Below are 19,785 nucleotides of genomic sequence, written 5' to 3'. Positions count from 1 at the left end.
AATTTTTGCATTTCAGTTGCATTTTTACCTTTCTTTACATAATAAAGCATAATATGCCAAAAATGTTGCTTTTTTCTTTCCATTTTCAATATTAAAATGGCTACATAAAAATTCACCAATTTTGATAAGGTTTTTAAAAAATTTTTTAAATAATTTACTTATTTATTTTTTAATAATTTACTTATTTACTGAACTGGGTCTTTGTTGCTGTGTGCAGGCTTCTTGCTGTGCTGGCTTCTCTTGTGGGGGAGCACAGGCTCTAGGTGTGCAGACTTCAGCAGTTGTGGCTCGCAGGCTCTAGAGCACTGGCTCAGTAGTTGTGGCACACGGGCTTAGTTGCCGAGGCATGTGAGATCTTCCTGAACCAGGGATGGAATCTGTGTTCCCTGCATTGGCAGGGAAACTCTTAACCACTGGACTACCAGCTAAGCCCTTGAAAAGTTTTTTTAAATGCATGCTGATATGACAGCTGTCACAATACAATCCAACAAAACTGTTACAAATGAAGTTAGAGGTCACTAAGCACCAGTAAAGCCACTGTACAGAAAAAAACCAAACTAACCCCATAGATATCAGCCAACCCAATAGATAATCAACTTATTCTCCATTTTCACCCTATGTATTACACAAACCCCCACTCCCCTACACACACCACTGTGTACCTCTAAATCCTGAGCTTCTGAGATTTTTACAAAGGGAACTGGTTCACTTCTTATAAACATTCCCTTCTACAAATGCTTAGGATTAATGTCTTCCTCTGTTCTGCTTAGTTAGTGCTTCTCCACTTTACTCTTCCAAATATGTATTAAATCTCTTGTATACTACCATCTCCTCTCTCATTCTCTTTGCCCTTGTGATAGAAAAAATAATTCTTTTTTTTACTCTCATTTTAGTCATGTCTGGGGAGGGACAGTAAATAGGTGCATGTGGTCAATCTGCCATGTTTTACCAGAAGATTCTCCTAATAGGCTATGGTAGGAGGACAGGGCATATTGGCTGTGCAAAGGACCAGAGGGAAATGCAACTGTTAAGTCTAATATAAATTATACTACCTTTACTGAAACGCACAGTTATATTGCTCATTTCTACTAGGCAGTGGATAATCTCAGGTCATGCTCTCTACTTTTTGATTTATGTCCTTCGACTTCTAACCTGGCATCCTGCATATAGGAGGAAATTATTTTTTAATCAACTATAAACTAAGAGTTGACTTTTTAAATTATTATTATTTATTTTGGCTGCGCTGGGTCTCTGCTGCAGCACACAGACTTATTTATGGTATGAGGGATCTTAGTTCTCTGACCAGGGATTGAACCCAGCCTCCTGTATCAGGAGTGTGGAGTCTTATCTACTGGACCACCAAGGAAGTCCCAACAGTTGACTTTTTATATGGCTGTGAATTGTGGACAGAAAAACACACAATTTTTTTGCACTTTATAAAAATATTTGTTTCTTCTTTTTAAAAAATCTGCTCAGCATTCCACTTCTGATGTGTATGTAGTTGAGAAAAATGCTATTTTCTCATATGATCATGATTACAGATGACTGGTCGAAGGTAGGCATTTATTCAAGCCACATCAGCCCTAGTATCCCACACACTTCCAGCCAATTATATTGGTTCAGGGGTGAATTCCTAAACTGAGTCAGACTTAGCACCTTTAAAATATTTTTCAACTTGGGAATGCTGAAAAATTTAGAGATAATTAATATAAAGTTTCTTATATATTAATATTAGGAGTACAGACTAATGAATTTCAGGAAAGGAGTGAAAATGATTAAGCAGAACTTAAAAGCACAATACCTTAAACATCTGTTTAATTGGTTTTAATATAACACATACACACAAACACTCCCTGTATGTTAGTAGTTCTAATAGGAGAAAAAAAGAATATTAAAAAGTTATCTAAAAGAAAAAGATACTGAAGCATGTTTCAAATCAAACAATATGCTGGAAGGTTATTTCTATGTAAACAGAATCACTGTTTTATAACTCTGGAATCCAAGATCTACAGGACCAACAACAAGAAAACCCACAATCATCTATCTGCAGGACATCCACCCAGCAACTGGGTCACTTGATGGGAAGTAATGGACCAGGGAAAGAAACTTCTTTTAATGAAAGTGCACATCTTACTGGAGTGTACTGGAGAAAAAAAGATTCTTGGAGCTATTTTTCAACTTCATGAGACAGTAAAACAAGCAGGCAGGCAGCATCCTTCAGCTAAGAGGTGGGAACCCCAAGTGATGTACTGCACAGAAGATCCTAAGTATGCTACTACCACATCCTAAGAGGCAACACCTTATAGGCTACATTTGGGCTAGAGTCTAAAACTAAAAAATCCTCCATTTCTTTAAAAGGAAGACTTTTCTATTTAACAGAATCAGTGATTACCCCTTTGTTCTTTTGATCCAGAACAACTTCAAATTGGTGACCTAACTTGTACCATCAAGTAGAAGAGTATTCTCTACGCAATAGGCAGAGGCGTATGGACTACTATTACTAATCTCAGAATTACATCTTTAGACCAGAAAGAATATTTACAGTTCTAAGCCTCTCATCTTCAAAATCAACTAGAGGTGAAAGTGCATATAGGTTGAATAATTAGACATGAAAATTGCTTTAGTTTATAAACACACATACCACTCAACACTAGCTAAATGAATAGAGTTTTTAAAGATAAGCAAAGACGATGGCTCGTTGCCATTTTCATTATCAAAACTACTCAACTTGTTAAGCCTATTTCTCACCTGGACTACTGCAAAATCCTCCTAACTAGTCTCCAACTTCAGTGTTAGACCTCCAACAAAATCTATTTTCTAGACACTACTAGTCTTGCCTATGTAAGACAGAAATGTGACCAGGTCTTTCTCCTGTTTAAACTTCTGTAATGGTTCCCCAGGAAACAGGGTAAAATGTGAGCTCTGTAGCATGGATTACAAGGCCCTTTATGACCTGCTCCCTGCTTACCTCTTTAGCCTCTTCTGCTATCTGAGTTTCCAGCATACACCATGCTATTATTTTCTCTTCTTCTCTGCTTTCAAATCACATTTGACTGTATTCAGCTCCACAAATGTGCTGGGCCACTGAAACGCTTTTCTAAGCATAGGACACAGTTTTTAATTACCCAAATTCTCCTATTTTCACTTACTCATCCTTTAGTCATCAGCTGTAACATCACTTCTTTAGGAAGCCTTTCCAGAAATGACATTTTATTCTATCCTGATTATCACTTTCCAGTTTGTAATTGTATGTTGTAGTTTTTTATGAGTACCATCATGGCAGGGGTACCATCACGGCAGGGACACCATCTGCCTTGCTTATCAAGGAGTCTCTGATAACTCACAAAGTGAGTTATGAAAATTAGCAGGGATATGAAAAAAAGATTTCTTCAGTCAAGTTGTTATACAAAATGTATAATTTCTAATTTTCTTAATTTTTGCAGTGACATTGATTAAAACCAATAATGAATAACTGAAGATACCTTAAAGTCTTTTTTAAATAAAAATATTAGCTGTCTGTTTAGTAAGGACAACAATAAGGGATGTAAGTTTGAGTAAAATAAAATTAATATCTCTAGATTAGGCTTTATATTAGAGCTGGCAAAGATCTTAAGGTCACTGTAATTTTTAAAAATAAAAACAGTTTTTTCCCTTGTATCCTTCTGTTTCAATATGATAGACCAAGCATATATTGTAGCTCTCCCCTCCTACACCATGTTCATCATGGAACAAAATCTGCAAGGAATGCCCAAAGATGAAAAGCAATTAGCATAAAACTAGAGAGAGGCTGCAGGCAGAATACAACTGCAGATAGATTTCTGTATTCACACAAGCATGAAAGTGCATACACATCCACATTTCTAACCCTCATTCCAATCCCTCAAGGCCCTGCCAGAGGTGTTAGCTTCCTGGGAGCCTGAGTTGGAAAGGGAGAAGAGCCCCAAGAGTAGGAGGAATCAAAGCGCACCCTACCCTTCCAACATTTCCTCTTTTTTTCTCTCAGTCTAACTGAAAATTACACACTCCTAAATATCTCCCTGTAAATGGGCTACACCAGCGACTCCAGATGTTCTACTCTCAACTACAAAGTTGAAAGCAACTCTCACCAACTTGCTTTATAAATTCAAGGCAATTCTAATCCAAGCATCAACAGGTTTTGTTTTTATTTTTTAAAGTACATGATAAGCAAAGTGTAAAATTTATACAGAAGAGTCAAAAGATCCTGAAGAACCACCTGGTACCAGATTTGCTCTATAAGGTATTAAGAACTATAAACTGTAATGATTATATAGTATTAGTGTAGGTACAGACAAATGAGTCAATTCAATAAACAGAAGAAAACACAGAAACAGATACTGGCATGGAAAGCTGACAGATAATGGCTAATACTACAGGTCAGTGCGGAAAGGATAAAAATTTCAATAAATGATCTGGGACACTGGGTTAAAAAAAAAAAAGTGAAAACAGATCTCCCTTTACAGGGACAGAAAAATCAAATCCAGATAGTTAAAAGTTTAACTTGTAAAACTTTTTTTAAAAACCTATTAAAATATCACCTCTAGTATGGCAAAAATTTCTTAAAACACAAAGTTAAAAAATGAATTGATCGATTTAACTACACCAAAATTAATAATCTATATTCATAAGATACCACTGAAAGGGTGAAAAGGCAGTTTGCAACCTGGAAAACTATATTTAATAACACACAGTTGATGAAAGGTTAGTATATAGACTATAATGAATGTTTAAGAGAAACAACAGAAATCTGGACTAAAAGGTACGTCATAGAAAACACAAATGAGTAGTAAATTAACATAGGAAAGACAATTTCCCAAATCATCAGGGAAATCCAGATTAAAACCACAATGAGATACCACTGCACACCTCCCAAATTGGCAAAAATCAAATCCCATAATACAAGAATCTGCAAAGATGTTCAACAATGGAACATATGTGTTCTGTGAGAAAGAACATTTAAAAAAAAAAACCAAAACTTTAGAAAGTAATTTGTTAAACATAATTAAGTCAAACACAGGAACACATACCCTTTAACCCAGCAATTTTACTGCTAAATTTTTAAATCTTTGGCCAGGACCCACACCAATCAATACATTTTACATCCTGACTCAATGAACACACAACTGAAAAGTTTTGTGCAACTTTTGCAATAACTCCATTTATACTCCATTTCACTTAGTGTCATTCACTATATATATTTCATAACCCACTACTGCAGTGGTTTTTAACATTAGATGCACATCAGAATTATCTGAGGTATTAAAAAAGTTAAAAGCAAAACCAAAACTGATGTCCAGGTGAGCTCGTGAAGACTGCTTCAACTGGTTTTTGATGAAATGCTCTGTTGCATTTATGTAAATGCATGTTCAGTTTGCTCACAAGCCCTACCACGCTACCATTTACCCAAAATGCTGGACTGTCCACACTTTCTCTTTCATTCTGTACTCTTCTTTTCCCCTTTCCAAGGCTGTCCCCAAGTACCTTCTAACCTATTGTGAGCATTCTACCCCAATTTTGTATTCTGCTCTCCACAGGCAAGTAATTTCCACCCTTTGAGCAATTTCTTCTGGTACTAACCTCCATACATTTTTTTTCTAACCTCTTTAATTATAAATACTGTGTTTCCAGTGCCATTTTTAGATTTTTCTTACTGACGTACTACCATGGAAGATTTAGTGCTCTCCAATACATCCACTCTTTCTGCCTCTTCTCATGCTTTCTTTTTGGTTCACTTCCCAATTTCCCCCTTTAACTTGCACTTCACTCAGTCTAAGTATGTACATATTTTATTCTCAAACATGCCAAATCCACATGCTACCACTTCTGCTAAATTAATTTTAAAAGCATACCTCCAAGAGTCTTTTCAGTTACAAACACCCATGAAATCTTAAAAATAAGAGGAAATTTAGAGATATACATTAAAATGAAGTTTTCCAACTGTTCAACAATTATATCCTGCCTGCGCATCTAAATTCTCTAAGACTTGATTCCATATTAACTATATCATCTCATTCCAATTTTCACTGCTTATGTATTTTCAACTCAAATTAAATGTATTTATTATTATACACAAAGCACTGTTTTACCTCTCCATGTAAACTTACACATACAAATGGAAAAATATACTTACATCCACTTTATTAGCTGTCAGTGTCATACTGCCATGCTTAGTACAATAAAGTAATCTCTAACCTTGATTCTACAATCCATTACCAGTTCATAATCCCTGCATGCATGCTAAGTCGCTTCAGTCATATCTAACTCTCTGTGACCCCATGGACTGCAGCCTCCCAAGCTCCTCTGTCCATGGGATTCTCCAGGCAAGAATACTAGAGTAGGTTGCTGTGCCCTCGTCCAGGGTATCTTCATGACCCAGGGATCAAACGCATGTCTCTTATGTCTCCTGCATTGGCAGGTGGGTTCTTTACCACCTGGAAGGCTACCCTTTACCACCTACCGTCACCTGAGAATCCCCCTTCTCCAAATTCTAAAATCCATAAAGCTCTGAAAACCAAAAGTTATTTCCTTAGTTTGACACCAAAACAAAAATAGTGAATTCAACTTATGTAGACAATTTACACCCTTTATCCCATTTTGCGTGACTAGACCAGTGGTTCTCAACTGGAGGCCCTTTGCCCCACTGGGGAATCTAGCAATGTCTGGAGAAATTTTCAGTTTTTACTACTGGGTAGGAGGTGCTACTTCTAACATCTAACACATAAAAGCTAGGAATAGTGCTTAACATTCTACAGTGCGCCAGGCACACCCCTGCAACAAAGCATTATTTTGTTCCCAAATGTCAACCTTACTGAGGAAGAGAAACATTGGACTAAACTCTTGTTTATGGAAGATTTATTAGTATGTTGATTACTGAGTGGTGCCCAGAAGAATCTGAGGGTGTTATAGAATACATGATAAAGACATTATCAGTACTACTCAAAAGTCAGAAAAACTCCTAATTCCAAACCAAAGCTACCTCCTGAGATTGGAGACAGGAGACTGTAGACTCTATACTTCCATTCTTCTATTAAGTCTTTCTCAAATATCATGATTTGCATTAAAGCTGGGAAGCCATGAACTATGGTCCAAGTCTTAGAAAACGAAGGAGAGAACAGAAATTCACTGGACCTAACAAAGAGTCGGACACGACTGAGCGACTGAACTGAACTGAACTGAACAAGCAGGATGAGCAACAACTTTCGTTTTATTCTTTTCTATTACAGTTTAAAATAAACTAGCCTCTCTTTCTTTTTTTGAGTGCACAGCGTGGCTTGCAGAATCTCAGTTCCCCAGCCAGGTGAACTTGGCCTTCAGCAGTGAAAGTGCATAGTCCTAACCACTGGACCTCCAGGGAAGTCCCAAACTAGCCTTCCTAATAGTGCCCATTTACTACCATCAATTGTATGTTTATCATTTGCACCATAAAAGATATCAGCTGATTATATTTAATTAAAAAAACATCAAAACCAAAACACAGTAACTGAGACTCTTGAAACCACAGTAGCTACTTACCTTTCTCTGTGCTTGAAAATATAGAGATGATTTTATTCCTGGGCTTTTTTTCCTCTGGAACGGAAGGCAAAGGTTTCAAACTGTGATTGGCTGATAAAGGGTCTTTGCCTCCAGTGCTAAAAATAGTACTGCTCATTCGCACTGGGGGCGCCGGAGGCTTGTCTTCCAGTTCTCCGTTATCAGACATGATTCGGAATTATGATATGGCCTGAAACAGACAGGCAAAAAATACAGTTAACAGCAAGGTAAAAAATAGTATGGACAAACACAAGACAGTAAGAATCCCCTCCTCAATTTTAAATTAAAAAAAGTTATCCATTTAAAGTTATAAAACAAGGATGAAATTGGCTGCAATCAGGCAATCTCCCCTAACAAAGTTGGTAAACGGGGAGCTAAGAGATCTTTGAAAAGTCATATCCTGTTAAAAAGAGGACTAAGATAATTTTTGGAAAGCATGATGACACTGACATATCAGAGAATATCAACTGGATAGTAAGTTAAGTATTCCAATGAACAGACAGATAACATGGAGTCTTAAAAAAAAATTCCAAGAAGACTATGTCCTGACCAGGCAATAATAGGATATATGTCTCTGACAGGTTCACTTCCAGAGCAGACAGAACGCTTGCTATTAATTAATAAATACCAACAAATAGCCTCCAAATCTGATTCATGTTCACTAGCCTTGTGATTACAATTTAACCCCCATACAAACTTTGGTAAAGTACCAGAACATGCCACTGGAACAGTATGTGGTTTCTCTGAAAATTTGAACATCTAACTACATACGTTAGGCCTCTGCAAGTCAGGAAACACTGATAAAAGTAAATCCAGAGTTTGGCCAAACCCCAAGGTTCTGTCAGCCTATGATGCCCTGTCCAGGCCGTCCAGTTACTCTCCTTATCCACATGGCTAATAAAGTGGAAATGTCAACTTTGTTCACATATACTTATACACATCTATTTTACGTCTTTTAAGAAAAGTAGATTACACACATTTAAAATCCGCAGTAAAAGAGAAGAGATGCCTAACTTATGAGTTCTGATACCAAACTGTACCACTAGGAAATAACACAATATCCTCCTAAATAAGACTTTGATTGGCAGTTAGATACTAATTTGAAAATAACACAACTTGATACATGTAAGCCAACAAAACTTTGTATGTGCACAATGAAAAGAATGCAACTGGTTTTAGATAAAATTAAAAATAATTTAAAAAAATTTTAGTCTAAAATGCTAGTATGTGAAGAAAAGTAGATACCATTTGAGAAGAACTGAGGGATGAAGAATTATACCTAATTCCACTCCAAATTTTATAGCTTTTGTTTTCCTTGACAGGAGTAGGTCAAAGCACTACTGTATAATTTATATGTCACATAACAGTTATTTTTCAGCCTACAAAAGAGAAAGAAGGTAAAGGGGAAAATAAACATTTATGGAGGTAACCAGGTGGAGAAAAGAGAAAGACTGTCTGAAGTGAAATTCAACTCCTGGTGATCAAAGAAATGAGGGTGATCGCTATCTAAGAAGGCAGTGTAGATAACATACAGTCAGATGATTCTTCCAAACCAAACGAGTCACATCCTGTGGATTACTTGATGAATTGATAAACCAAGACAGATGTTCAGCTTTGATGTGACCAAACATTAAGACAAAACAGATTAATCCTTTTTTTTGCCTTTTTATACAAAAAAGGCAGAGTATTGAAGAATTGATGTTTTCGAACTATGGTGCTGGAAAAGACTCTTAAGAATCCCTTGGACAGCAAGGAGATCAAACTAGCCAATCTTTTTTTTTTCTTTTTAATTAATTTATTTATTAATTGGAGGCTAATTACAATATTGTACTGGCTTTTGCCATACATTGACATGAATCAGCCATAGGCACACATGTGTTCCCCATCCAGAACCCCCCTCCCAGCTCCCCATCCCATGCCCCAGGGTCATCCCAGTGCACCATCCCTGAGCACCCTGTCTCATGCATCAAACCTCGACCAGCGATCCACTTCACATATGATAATATACACATTTCAATGCTACCCTCTCAAATCACCCCACCCTCGCCTTCTCCCACAGAGTCCAAAAGACTGTTCTTAACATCCGTGTCTCTTTTGCTGTCTCGCATATAGGGGCATCATTATCACCTTTCTAAATTCCATATATATGCATTAGTATACTGTATTGGTCAAACCAGCCAATCTTAAAGGAAATCAACCCCAAATATTCATTGGAAGGACTGATGCTGAAGCTGAAGTTCTAATACTTTGGCCACCAGATGCAAACAGGTGACTCATTGGGAAAGACCCTGAATGTTGGGAAAGATTGAGGACAGGAAAAGGGGACTACAGAGGATGAGATGGCTGGATGGCATCACCAACTCAATGCACATGAACTTGGGCAAACTCCGGGAGATGGTGAGGGACAGGGAAGCCTGGTGTGCTGTGGTCCACGGGGTCATGAAAAATCGGACATAACTTGGCGACTGAACAACAAGCTTGCTTTTATCTTAATCACTAGTTACAATATGGAAACTACACACTGAGATTTTGATTACACTGTGAATTGCTCCTACTTACAAAAGTTAAATTTAAAACCCAGGATAATATAACAAAACTCCAAAATCCAGTTGCATGCATTTATAGAAGAAAATGCACCAAAACATTAACAGTGGCCATCTGTGATTAAGAAGTAGTTTTCAAACTTGATTATAATCATCATAGCTGTGGTTAAAAAATATATTTTTTATATTTATAAAAAATATAAAACTGAGCACAATAATTACTAACTGTAAACTGACTACAACTTCTATCCTTAAGACTGGCTCATAAATGGAACATGACTGAAAACTGACAGTGTGCCTTCCGCTGCGTGCTCTCTGGGAGTATGGTTATGAGCCTAAGTGTGGAATCAGACTGCTTTGGTTGGAATCCTAGTTCTACCGTTTACTTAAGTATGTGACCTTAGGTCTAAGCTGTGCTTCAGAGTTTCTTGGAGAAATGGCTGGTTCTAGACCTAGACAGGGAAAACATTATACAAGATGAGTCTACTGTATCTTATACTGTCAAAAGATAACGAAGTATTTATAAAGGATGAGGGCATATGTCAAAAGGGCATAAGAAAGAGTTCCCAGAATACTAGAATACTGGAATGTTTGGTGCAATAAAACCAATCAACTAATATCAGATTATAATCCAAAGTATAAAATCAATATACATCATTCATATAGACACAAAAACCTGAATACATAAATAAAATGGGGGAGGGGCAAATCTTCCTTACAAAAGAATTCCAGGTAACACATATAGAGATACATTCCCTTCTAGGAGTTAGAACTTAACCTCCTGCTCCACCTGAGTGTAGGCTAGACTTAGTGACTCATTTCCAAAGAATAGAGTGTGGAAAGGAGAAAATAACACAGTGGAAAAATCTGACATTAACCATGGGATCAAGGTTAAGATCACCAGTGATAAGTCACAAGGATATCACTCATCTCCTGAGCTAATGTGATGGGGAGCACAATTCACATCTGGTATTCTTCCCCAAACCCGTAATTTCAGTCTAATCATGGGGGAAAAAAATCAGATAAACCCAAATTAAGGGATATACTACAAAATTCCTAATCAATACTTCTCAAAACTGTCAAGGACATGAAAAACAGACAGAGAAACTGTCCTAGAACAGAGGAATCTAAGGAGACACGACACTGTGATATCCTGGAATTAAAAAAAAAAAAAGACATTAGTGAAAAAACTGGTGAAGTTCAAGTAAAATCTAGAATTTACTTAGTAATGTATCAGTGTTGGCATCTTTGCTTTGAAATACATTTTATGTCTATGCAACATTAATATCAAAGGAAGATGAGTGATAGTTATACAGGAAATTTACTATCTTTGTAATCTCTCTGTAAATCTAAAATTATTCCAGAATAAGAACCCTATTAAAAAAGGAATAAATAAGTTCCTCAAAAAGTCAAATATAGACTAACCTACCATATGACCTAGCAATTCCACTTCCAGTATATGCCTGAGAGAACTGAAAACATATGTCTGCACAAAAATGCACATGTGAATGTTCACAGCAGCATTAATTGTAAAAGCCAAAAGAGGAAAGAAAAATATTAATAGATGAACAGAAAGACAAAATATATCTTACCTATATTACAAACAAAGGAATACTGTTTGGTCACAAAAAGGAATCAAGTACTGACACATGCTGTGTGTGTGTGTGTGTGCTTAGTCACTCAGTCGTATCCAACTCCTTGCGATCCCATGGACTGTAGCCCACCAGGCTCCTCTGTCGATGGGGATCCTCCAGGCAAGAATACTGGAGTGGGTTGCCATGCCCTCTTCCAAGGGATCTTCCCAAACCAGGGATCAAAACTAGGTCTCCCACATTGCAGGTGGATTCTTTACCATCTGAGCCACCAGGGAAGCCCAAGAATACTGGAGTGGGTGGCCTATCCCTTCTCCAAGGGATCTTCCTGATCCAGGAATCAAACCAGGGTCTCCTGCATTGCAGGTGGATTCTTTACCAACTGAGCTACCAGGGAAACCGATATATGCTACAACATGAAATAAACCTTGAAAACATAAATGAAAAAAGCCAGACACAAAAGATCATAAATTATATGATTCCATTTATATGTAATGTTCAGAACAAGGAAATCCACAGAGGTAGAGAGTGTATTAGTGGATGCTAGGGTGTGAGGGGAATGGGATGTGACTTTGTGGGGAATGAAAATATTCTGGGATCAGACATTAGTAATGGTCAAACAACTTTATGAATATGTTAAAACCACTGAATTGCACACTTTAAAGTGGTACATTTCAGATATGTGAATTATATCTCAATTTTAAAAAGGAATTATCTACCTGATAAGGATTATGCAGAGTTCCAAAGAATTGCAAGGAGAGATAAGAAAGCCTTGTTAAGTGATCAATGCAAAGAAACATGGAAAAACAACAGAACGGCAAAGATGAGATCTCTTCAAGGAAATCAGAGATACCAAAGGAACAGTTCATGCAAAGACTGGCACACTAAAGGACAGAAACGGCAAGGACCTAACAGAATTAGCAGAAATTAAGACGTGCCAAGAATACACAGAAAAACTGTACAAAAAAGGACTTAATGACCCAGATAACCACAATGGTGTGATCACTAACCTAGAGCCAGACATCATAGAGTGTGAAGTCAAGTGGGCCTTAGGAAGCATCTCTATGAACAGAGCTAGTGGAAGTGATGGAATTCCAGCTGAGCTATTTCAAACCTTAGAAGATAATGCTGTCAAAGTGCTGCATTCAACATGCTAGCAAATTTGCCAAACTCAGCAGTGGCCACAGGACTGGAAAAGGTCAGTTTTCATTCCAATCCCAAAGAAGGGTAATGCCAAAGAATATTCAAACTACTGCATAACTGTGTTCATTTTACATGCTAGCAAAGTAATGCTAAAAATCCTTCCAGCTAGGCTTCAACAGTATGTGAATGAAGAACTTCCAGATGTACAAGCTGGATTTAGAAAAGGCTGAGGAATCAGAGATCAAATTGCCAATATCCACTAGATCACAGAAAAAGCAAGAGAATTTCAGAAAAACATCTACTTCTACTTCACTGACTACACTAAAGCCTTTGACTGTGTGGATCACAACAAACTGTGGAAAATTCTTAAAAAGATGGGAATACCAGATCACCTTACCTCCCTCATGAGAACCTGTATGCAGACTAAGAAGCAACAGTCAGAACCAGACATGGAACAATGGACTGGTTCAAAATTGGGAAAGGAGTATGCCAAGGTGGTATACTGTCACACTGCTTATTTAACTTCTATGCAGAGTACATCATGTGAAATGCTGGGCTGGATGAATCACAAGCTGGAATCAAGATGCCAGGAGAAATAACAATAACCTCAGCTAGTGAGGCAGATGACAGCACCATGTCATCTGCAGGGTGAAAGCAAAGAGGAATTAAAAGAATCTCTTGATGAAGGTGAAAGAGGAGAGTAAATAAGTTGGCTTAAAACTCAGCATTCAAAAAACAAAGATCATGGTTCCAGTCCCATCACTTCATGGCAAACAGATGGGGAAAAAATGGAAATAGCAGCAGACTTTATTTTCTTGGGCTCCAAAATCACTGCAGATGGTGACTACAGCCATGAAATTGAAAGACGGCTGCTCCTTGGAAGAAAAGTTATGACAAATCTAGACAGCGTATTATAAAGCAGACATCACTCTGCCTTTCCGTATAGTCAAAGCTATGGTTTTTCCAGTTGTCATGTACGGACATGAGCTGGACCATCAAGAAGGCTGTACAAAAGGTACAAAGTTAAGTCGCTCAGTCGTTGCGATCCCATGGACTATAGCCTACCAAGCTCCTCCATCCATGGAATTTTCCAGGCAAGAGTACTGGAGTGGGTTGCCATTTCCTTCTCCAGGGATGTTCCCAACCCAGGTAATGAACCTGGGTCTCCCACATTGCAGGCAGATGCTTTTACCATCTGAGAAGGCTGAGCACCAAAGAATTGATGCTTTCAAACTGTGGTACTGAAGAAGACTCTCAAGAGTCCCTTGGACTGCAAGGAGATCAAACTACTACTGCTACTGCTAAGTCGCTTCAATCGTGTCCGACTCTGTGCGACCCCATAGACGGCAGCCCACCAGGCTCCACCGTCCCTGGGATTCTCCAGGCAAGAATAGTGGAGTGGGTTGCCATCTCCCTCTCCAATGCAGGAAAGTGAAAAGTGAAAGTGAAGTCGCTCAGTCGTGTCCGACTCTTAGCGACCCCATGGACTGCAGCCCACCAGGCTCCTCCATCCATGGGATTTTCCAGGCAAGAGTACTGGAGTGGGGTGCCATTGCCTTCTCTGGAGATCAAACTAGTCAATCCTAAAGGAAATCAATCCTGAACAGTCACTGGAAGGAGTGATGCTGAAGTTCCAATACAGGCTACCTGATACAATGAGCCAGCTTCTTGGAAAAAAGCCTGATGCTGGGCCAGACTGAGGACACGAGGAGAAGGAGCAACAGGGGATAAGTTGGTTGGATGGCATCATCAACTCAATGAACATGAGTCTGAGCAAATACCAGGAAATAGTGAAGGACAGGGAAGCCTGGCGTGCTGCAGTCTATGGGGTCGAAAAGAGTCAGACACGACTGAAAGACTGACGAACATAAGTATTAATGCTATTCCTATTGTGATATTATTTATAGGCGTCTACGCAAGAAGTTGGAGAAAAGAAAAGAGGACTTAAATTCTTCTCCAAGAGTTCATAATCTACTGGGAATGAGCAGCACATACATATTTAAGTTAGGTTACATCTTTTACCGACATCTGTTTTCAACACATGAATATTAAAAGCCACTCTGTTTCTTCAACGTAGCAGTTCTCAAATATTTTGGTCTCAAGATCCCTTCAGTTCAGTTCAGTTCAGTCGCTCAGTCGTGTCCGACTCTTTGAGACCCCATGAATCACAGCACGCCAGGCCTCCCTGTCCATCACCAACTCCTGGAGTTCACTCAAACTCACGTCCATCAAGTCAGTGATGCCATCCAGCCATCTCATCCTCTGTCGTCCCCTTCTCCTCCTGCCCCCAATCCCTCCCAGGATCAGAGTCTTTTCCAATGAGTCAACTCTTCACACGAGGTGGCCAGAGTACTGGAGTTTCAGCTTCAGCATCATTCCTTCCAAAGAACACCCAGGGCTGATCTCCTTTAGAATGGACTGGTTGGATCTCCTTGCAGTCCAAAGGACTCTCAAGAGTCTTCTCCAACACCACAGCTCAAAAGCATCAATTCTTTGGTGCTCAGCCTTCTTCATAGTCCAATTCTCGCATCCATACATGACTACTGGAAAAACCACAGCCTTAACTAAACAAACCTTTGTTGGCAGATCTCTTCACAAACTTAAAAATTACTGCAAATCTCAATTTTTGTTTATGTGAGCTAGAGCTGTCTATATTCAAATGAGAAAATAAAATAAGTTATTTAAATACTTATTTCATTTAAATAACATTTTCATGAAAAATAACATTTTCCAAAAGAAAATATATAGAGAAAGTGGCATTAGCTACCATTTCTGCAAATCTTTCAAATGTGTGGCTTAGTAGAGACACTGGATTCTCATATTTCCTTCTGCATTCAATTTGTTGTGTTGTGTTTCAGTTGGAATATATAAAGAAAATCTGGTATTACACAGATATGCAACTGGAAAGGGAGCATTTTAATAGTTTTCAGATAACTGTAAACATTCTTGATACTACACCAAACTCGACCTTCTTAAGGTTGGCTATGGACTCTGAAATCACAGGAATAAATTTTTTGTACCCTGTTTACATTAAACCCATTGGTTTTTCTTTGAACGGATCTTTTTTTTCTTTTCTAATATTTATTTATTTGGCTGCAGCGGGTCTCAGTTGTGGCGTACAGGATCTTTAGTTGCTGCATGTAGGATCTAGTTCCCTGACCAAGGATCAAATCCAGACCCTCTGCATTGGGAGCATGAAGTTTTAGACACTGGACCACCAGAGAAGTCCCGGAATGGATCTTTTATCCGTTTTGTAATGTCATGAATTGATTATTTGGAAAATACTGGCTCAATTATTAAGATATTCCAATGTTAACACATTTGATTATATAATAAAAATAAAATCACATTCATTAATATCACCACTGATCTCATCAGAAAAGTCTAGGTGTTGGGAAATTCTCAAACTCAAGAAAGCAAATACAAGCTTTCTAAAATTCTAACTTTCATTTGAAAATTTAAGTTTTATCAGTTCAGTTCAGTTGCTCAGTCATGTCCAATTCTTTGTGACCCCATGGACTACAACATGCCAGGCTTCCCTGTCCATCACCAACTCCCGGAGCTTGTTCAAATTCATGTCCATCAAGTTGGTGATGCCATCCAACCATCTGATGCTCTGTCGTCCCCTTCTCCTCCTGCCTTCAATCTTTCCCAGCATCAGGGTCTTTTCCAATGAGTCAGTTCTTTGCATCAGATGGCCAAAGTACTGAAACTTCAGCTTCAGCACCAGTCTTCCAATGAATATTTAGCACTCATTTCCTTTATGTTTGGTTAGATCTCCTTGCAGTCCAAAGGACTCTCAAAGAGTCTTCTCCAACACCACAGTTCAAAAGCATCCATTCTTTGATGCTCAGCTTTCTTTATAGTCCAACTTTCACATCCATACATGACTCCTGGAAAAACCATAGCTTTGACTACATGGACCTTTGTCAGCAAAGTAATGTCTCTGCTTTTTAATATGCTATCTAGGTTTGTCATAGCTTTTCTTCCAAAGAGCAAGCGTCTTTCAATTTCACGGCTGCAGTCACCATCTGCAGTGATTGTGGAGTACAAGAAAAGAAAGTCTCTCACTGTTTCCATTGTTTTCCCATCTGTTTGCCATAAAGTGATGGGACTGGATACCATATCTTCGTTTTTTGAATGCTGAACTTTAAGCCAGCTCTTTTACTCTCCTCTTTCACGTCCATCATGAGGCTTTTTAGTTCCTCTTCACTTTCTGCCATAAGGGTGGTGTCATCTGCATATCTGAGGTTATTGATATTTCTCCCGGCAATCTTGATTCCAGCTTGTGCTTCCTCCAGCCCAGCGTTTCTCATAATGTACTCTCCATAGACGTTAAATAAACAGGGTGACAACATACAGCCTTGACATACTCCTTTCCTGATTTGGAACCAGTCTGCTGTTCCATGTCCAGTTCTAACTGTTGCTTCTTGACTTGCATACAGACTTCTCAGGAGGCAGATAAGGTGGACTGGTATTCCTATCTCTTATTTAAGAATTTTCCATAGTTTGTCGTGATCCCCACAGTCAAAGGCTTTGGTATAGTCAATAAAGCAGAAGTAGATGTTTTTCTGGAACTCTCTTGCTTTATATTCTGTCACATTATTCATTTTCAAGAAAATTTCTGCCAAATATCTAAGTCTGAACAACCAGAGTTGTTCAGTGGGTCTGTCACTCTTCCAAATAAAAATGGTGGTCCAGGAAAAAGGGCTCAGCAACATAAGGGGTAAGACAACCATTTCACACTTCATAAGAACCTTATGCATACTTCCCATTTTGCTAAACAAGATACTTTAAATGAATGAACTGTGTTTTACCCACCACTGCTTTTACATCATCAACACAAATGTCAACACTGTATAAAAAGGCAAAGAATACTTTAGTATTATTATGAAAAAAAGTTTTGACTCACAGAGCCCAAGGGTACCACAGACTACTCTTTGAGAACTGCTGCTTCAGTGTGTATCCCTGTTCCATACTTTACCCTCAGATTCCCCATTTTTTTCTAATGTGCTATTGAGGCAGCAGAAGACCCATATTTATTTCCTCTTGTATTCTACAGAATAAATTTTCGACATCAATAAGGTAATCAATGGCTAGACTTGCAAGCTGGGGCACAAAAGCCTAATCAAATATTGAATACAGTTAAAAACCTATACATATGCAGAGGTAATTACTATACTGTTTTTTGGTAACAAAACTCAGAAAGACATTGACTGACAAAACCCAGAAAGCCTAATTGTCATTTATACGAAAACCACCACCACCAAACTCTAAAGCTAACAATATAGAAAGTTAAAGTCGGGAAGTGCGCTCGGCAGCCCCGCGGATCTGTCTCTTGCTTCAACAGTGCTTGGAAGGAACAGACCCAGGGGCGCCCCTTGCTCCAGCCTCCGACCACCCTCCAACCTTTTTTCCAGTCGCAACCTCTGGAGTCAGCTACTCAGCTGTCCGTGATCACCAGGACCAGCCACCATTTTTTAACTCCTTATCATTACCGAGCAATCATGAGCTCCCAGATTCGTCAGAATTATTCTGCCGAGGTGGAGGCCACAGTCAACCGCCTGGTTAACATGCAACTGCGGGCCTCCTACACCTACCTCTCTCTGGGCTTCTATTTCGACCGCGACAGTGTGGCCCTGGAGGGTGTGGGTCACTTTTTTCGCAAATTGGCCAAGAAGAAGCGCAAGGGCGCAGAGCATCTCTTGAAACTGCAAAACCAGCGTGGCGGCCACGCCCTCTTCCTGGACATGCAGAAGCCATCTCAATATGAGTGGGGTAAAACCCAGGACGCTATGGAAGCCACCCTTCTAGTAGAGAAGAACCTGAATCAAGCCCTGTTGGATCTGCATGGCCTGGCTTCTGCCCGCGGAGACCCCCACATCTGTGACTTCCTGGAGAACCGTTTCCTAGATGAGGAAGTGAAACTAATCAAGAAGATGGGTGACCACCTGACCAACCTCCACAGGCTGGCTGGTCCCCAGGCTGGGTTGGGCGAGTATCTCTTCGAAAGGCTCACCCTCAAGCATGACTAGGAGCTTCTGGAGACCAGTGGCCTTTGAAGAACCCACCTAACATCAGGGCTGCCTGAAGCCCCTCTCTGCAGCCACTAGGCAGCTTTTTAACACCCTGGAGCCCTCTCTCAAGCCTTGGACCAAATGGAAACAATAAAGCTTTTTGCAGCAAAAAAAAAAAAGAAAGTTAAAGTCACTCAGTCGTGTCAGACTGTTTGTGACCCTATGGACTATAATTCTCGAGGTCAGAATACTGGAGTGGATAGCAGTTCCCTTTTCCAGGGGATCTTCCCAACCCAGGGATCAAACCCAGGTCTCCCACATTGCAGGCAGATGCTTTACCAGCTGAGCTGCCAAGAGAAGCCCTAAAGCCAACAATGTTAACAAGGCACATTTCAGAACACAGCCCTTATACTTTGGTTATTAAAAAAAAAAACAAAAAAACTTTATTTACTGCTCTATTTTTAATATTTCATGAGTAATTTTTAACATTTTCTGTACAAATTTGATTCAATAAAACTAAAGAGAAAAAAAAAAAAAAAAACTAAAGAGGAGCTGTTGTCTGTTTCAGAACTTTCTTCTTTATTTACATTAGAAAGTTAAAAGAGCTATGTTGCAAGGAAACCCCAATTAACATGATGCACCCTGTTAGGCAACACATGCTTAAACAAAATCTAAATTTTGAGTCACATAAGTCCCTAATAAAATTATTCAAGATGACAAATCCAATGTTGATAATTCTAAGTAGTATGCCTCATAAGTGATTAGATAGTAGTAAACAAAAGCATAACTCTTGATAAAACACTGATGACTCACTCTGCCACTAGCCTGGCTGAGGACTTGATCACGTCATCTCAGGATCTCTCTAAAGAATCTCTTGTCTTCAGCTGCTGTTCAGAGGAAGCAGTTAGAAGAAGCCCTAACTAGCTTCCCAGAGTTCCTTTA

General features: G+C 38.9%; 2 protein-coding genes across 4 annotated transcripts in view; one reads left to right on the top strand and one right to left on the bottom strand.

Annotated features, from left to right (window-relative positions):
* The window catches only part of PAK2 (p21 (RAC1) activated kinase 2), an 88,541-nt gene that overhangs the window by 36,650 nt on the left and 32,106 nt on the right, over positions 1 to 19,785 (bottom strand). For all 3 annotated transcript variants that reach the window (XM_059881013.1, NM_001206727.1, XM_024984244.2), the window contains exon 2: positions 7,531 to 7,738. In XM_059881013.1, coding sequence (XP_059736996.1) covers positions 7,531 to 7,717 — 187 coding nt within the window. In that variant the 5' untranslated portion in view covers positions 7,718 to 7,738. The remainder of the gene's footprint in view (positions 1 to 7,530; positions 7,739 to 19,785) is intronic.
* On the top strand, positions 18,130 to 19,066 carry LOC104970886 (ferritin light chain-like). The gene has a single exon (XM_059888061.1). The coding sequence runs from the start codon at positions 18,334 to 18,336 to the stop codon at positions 18,859 to 18,861; it is 528 nt and encodes a 175-aa protein (XP_059744044.1). The 5' UTR covers positions 18,130 to 18,333; the 3' UTR covers positions 18,862 to 19,066.

Source organism: Bos taurus, chromosome 1 (genome assembly GCF_002263795.3).
Source record: "Bos taurus isolate L1 Dominette 01449 registration number 42190680 breed Hereford chromosome 1, ARS-UCD2.0, whole genome shotgun sequence".
NCBI classification, from domain to species: domain Eukaryota; kingdom Metazoa; phylum Chordata; class Mammalia; order Artiodactyla; family Bovidae; genus Bos; species Bos taurus.
This window is presented reverse-complemented; position numbering and strand designations above follow the sequence as displayed.

Excerpts from the sequence above, each read along its gene's own strand:
- LOC104970886 (XM_059888061.1), top strand. The coding sequence starts at position 18,334 with ATGAGCTCCCAGATTCGTCAGAATTATTCTGCCGAGGTGGAGGCCACA.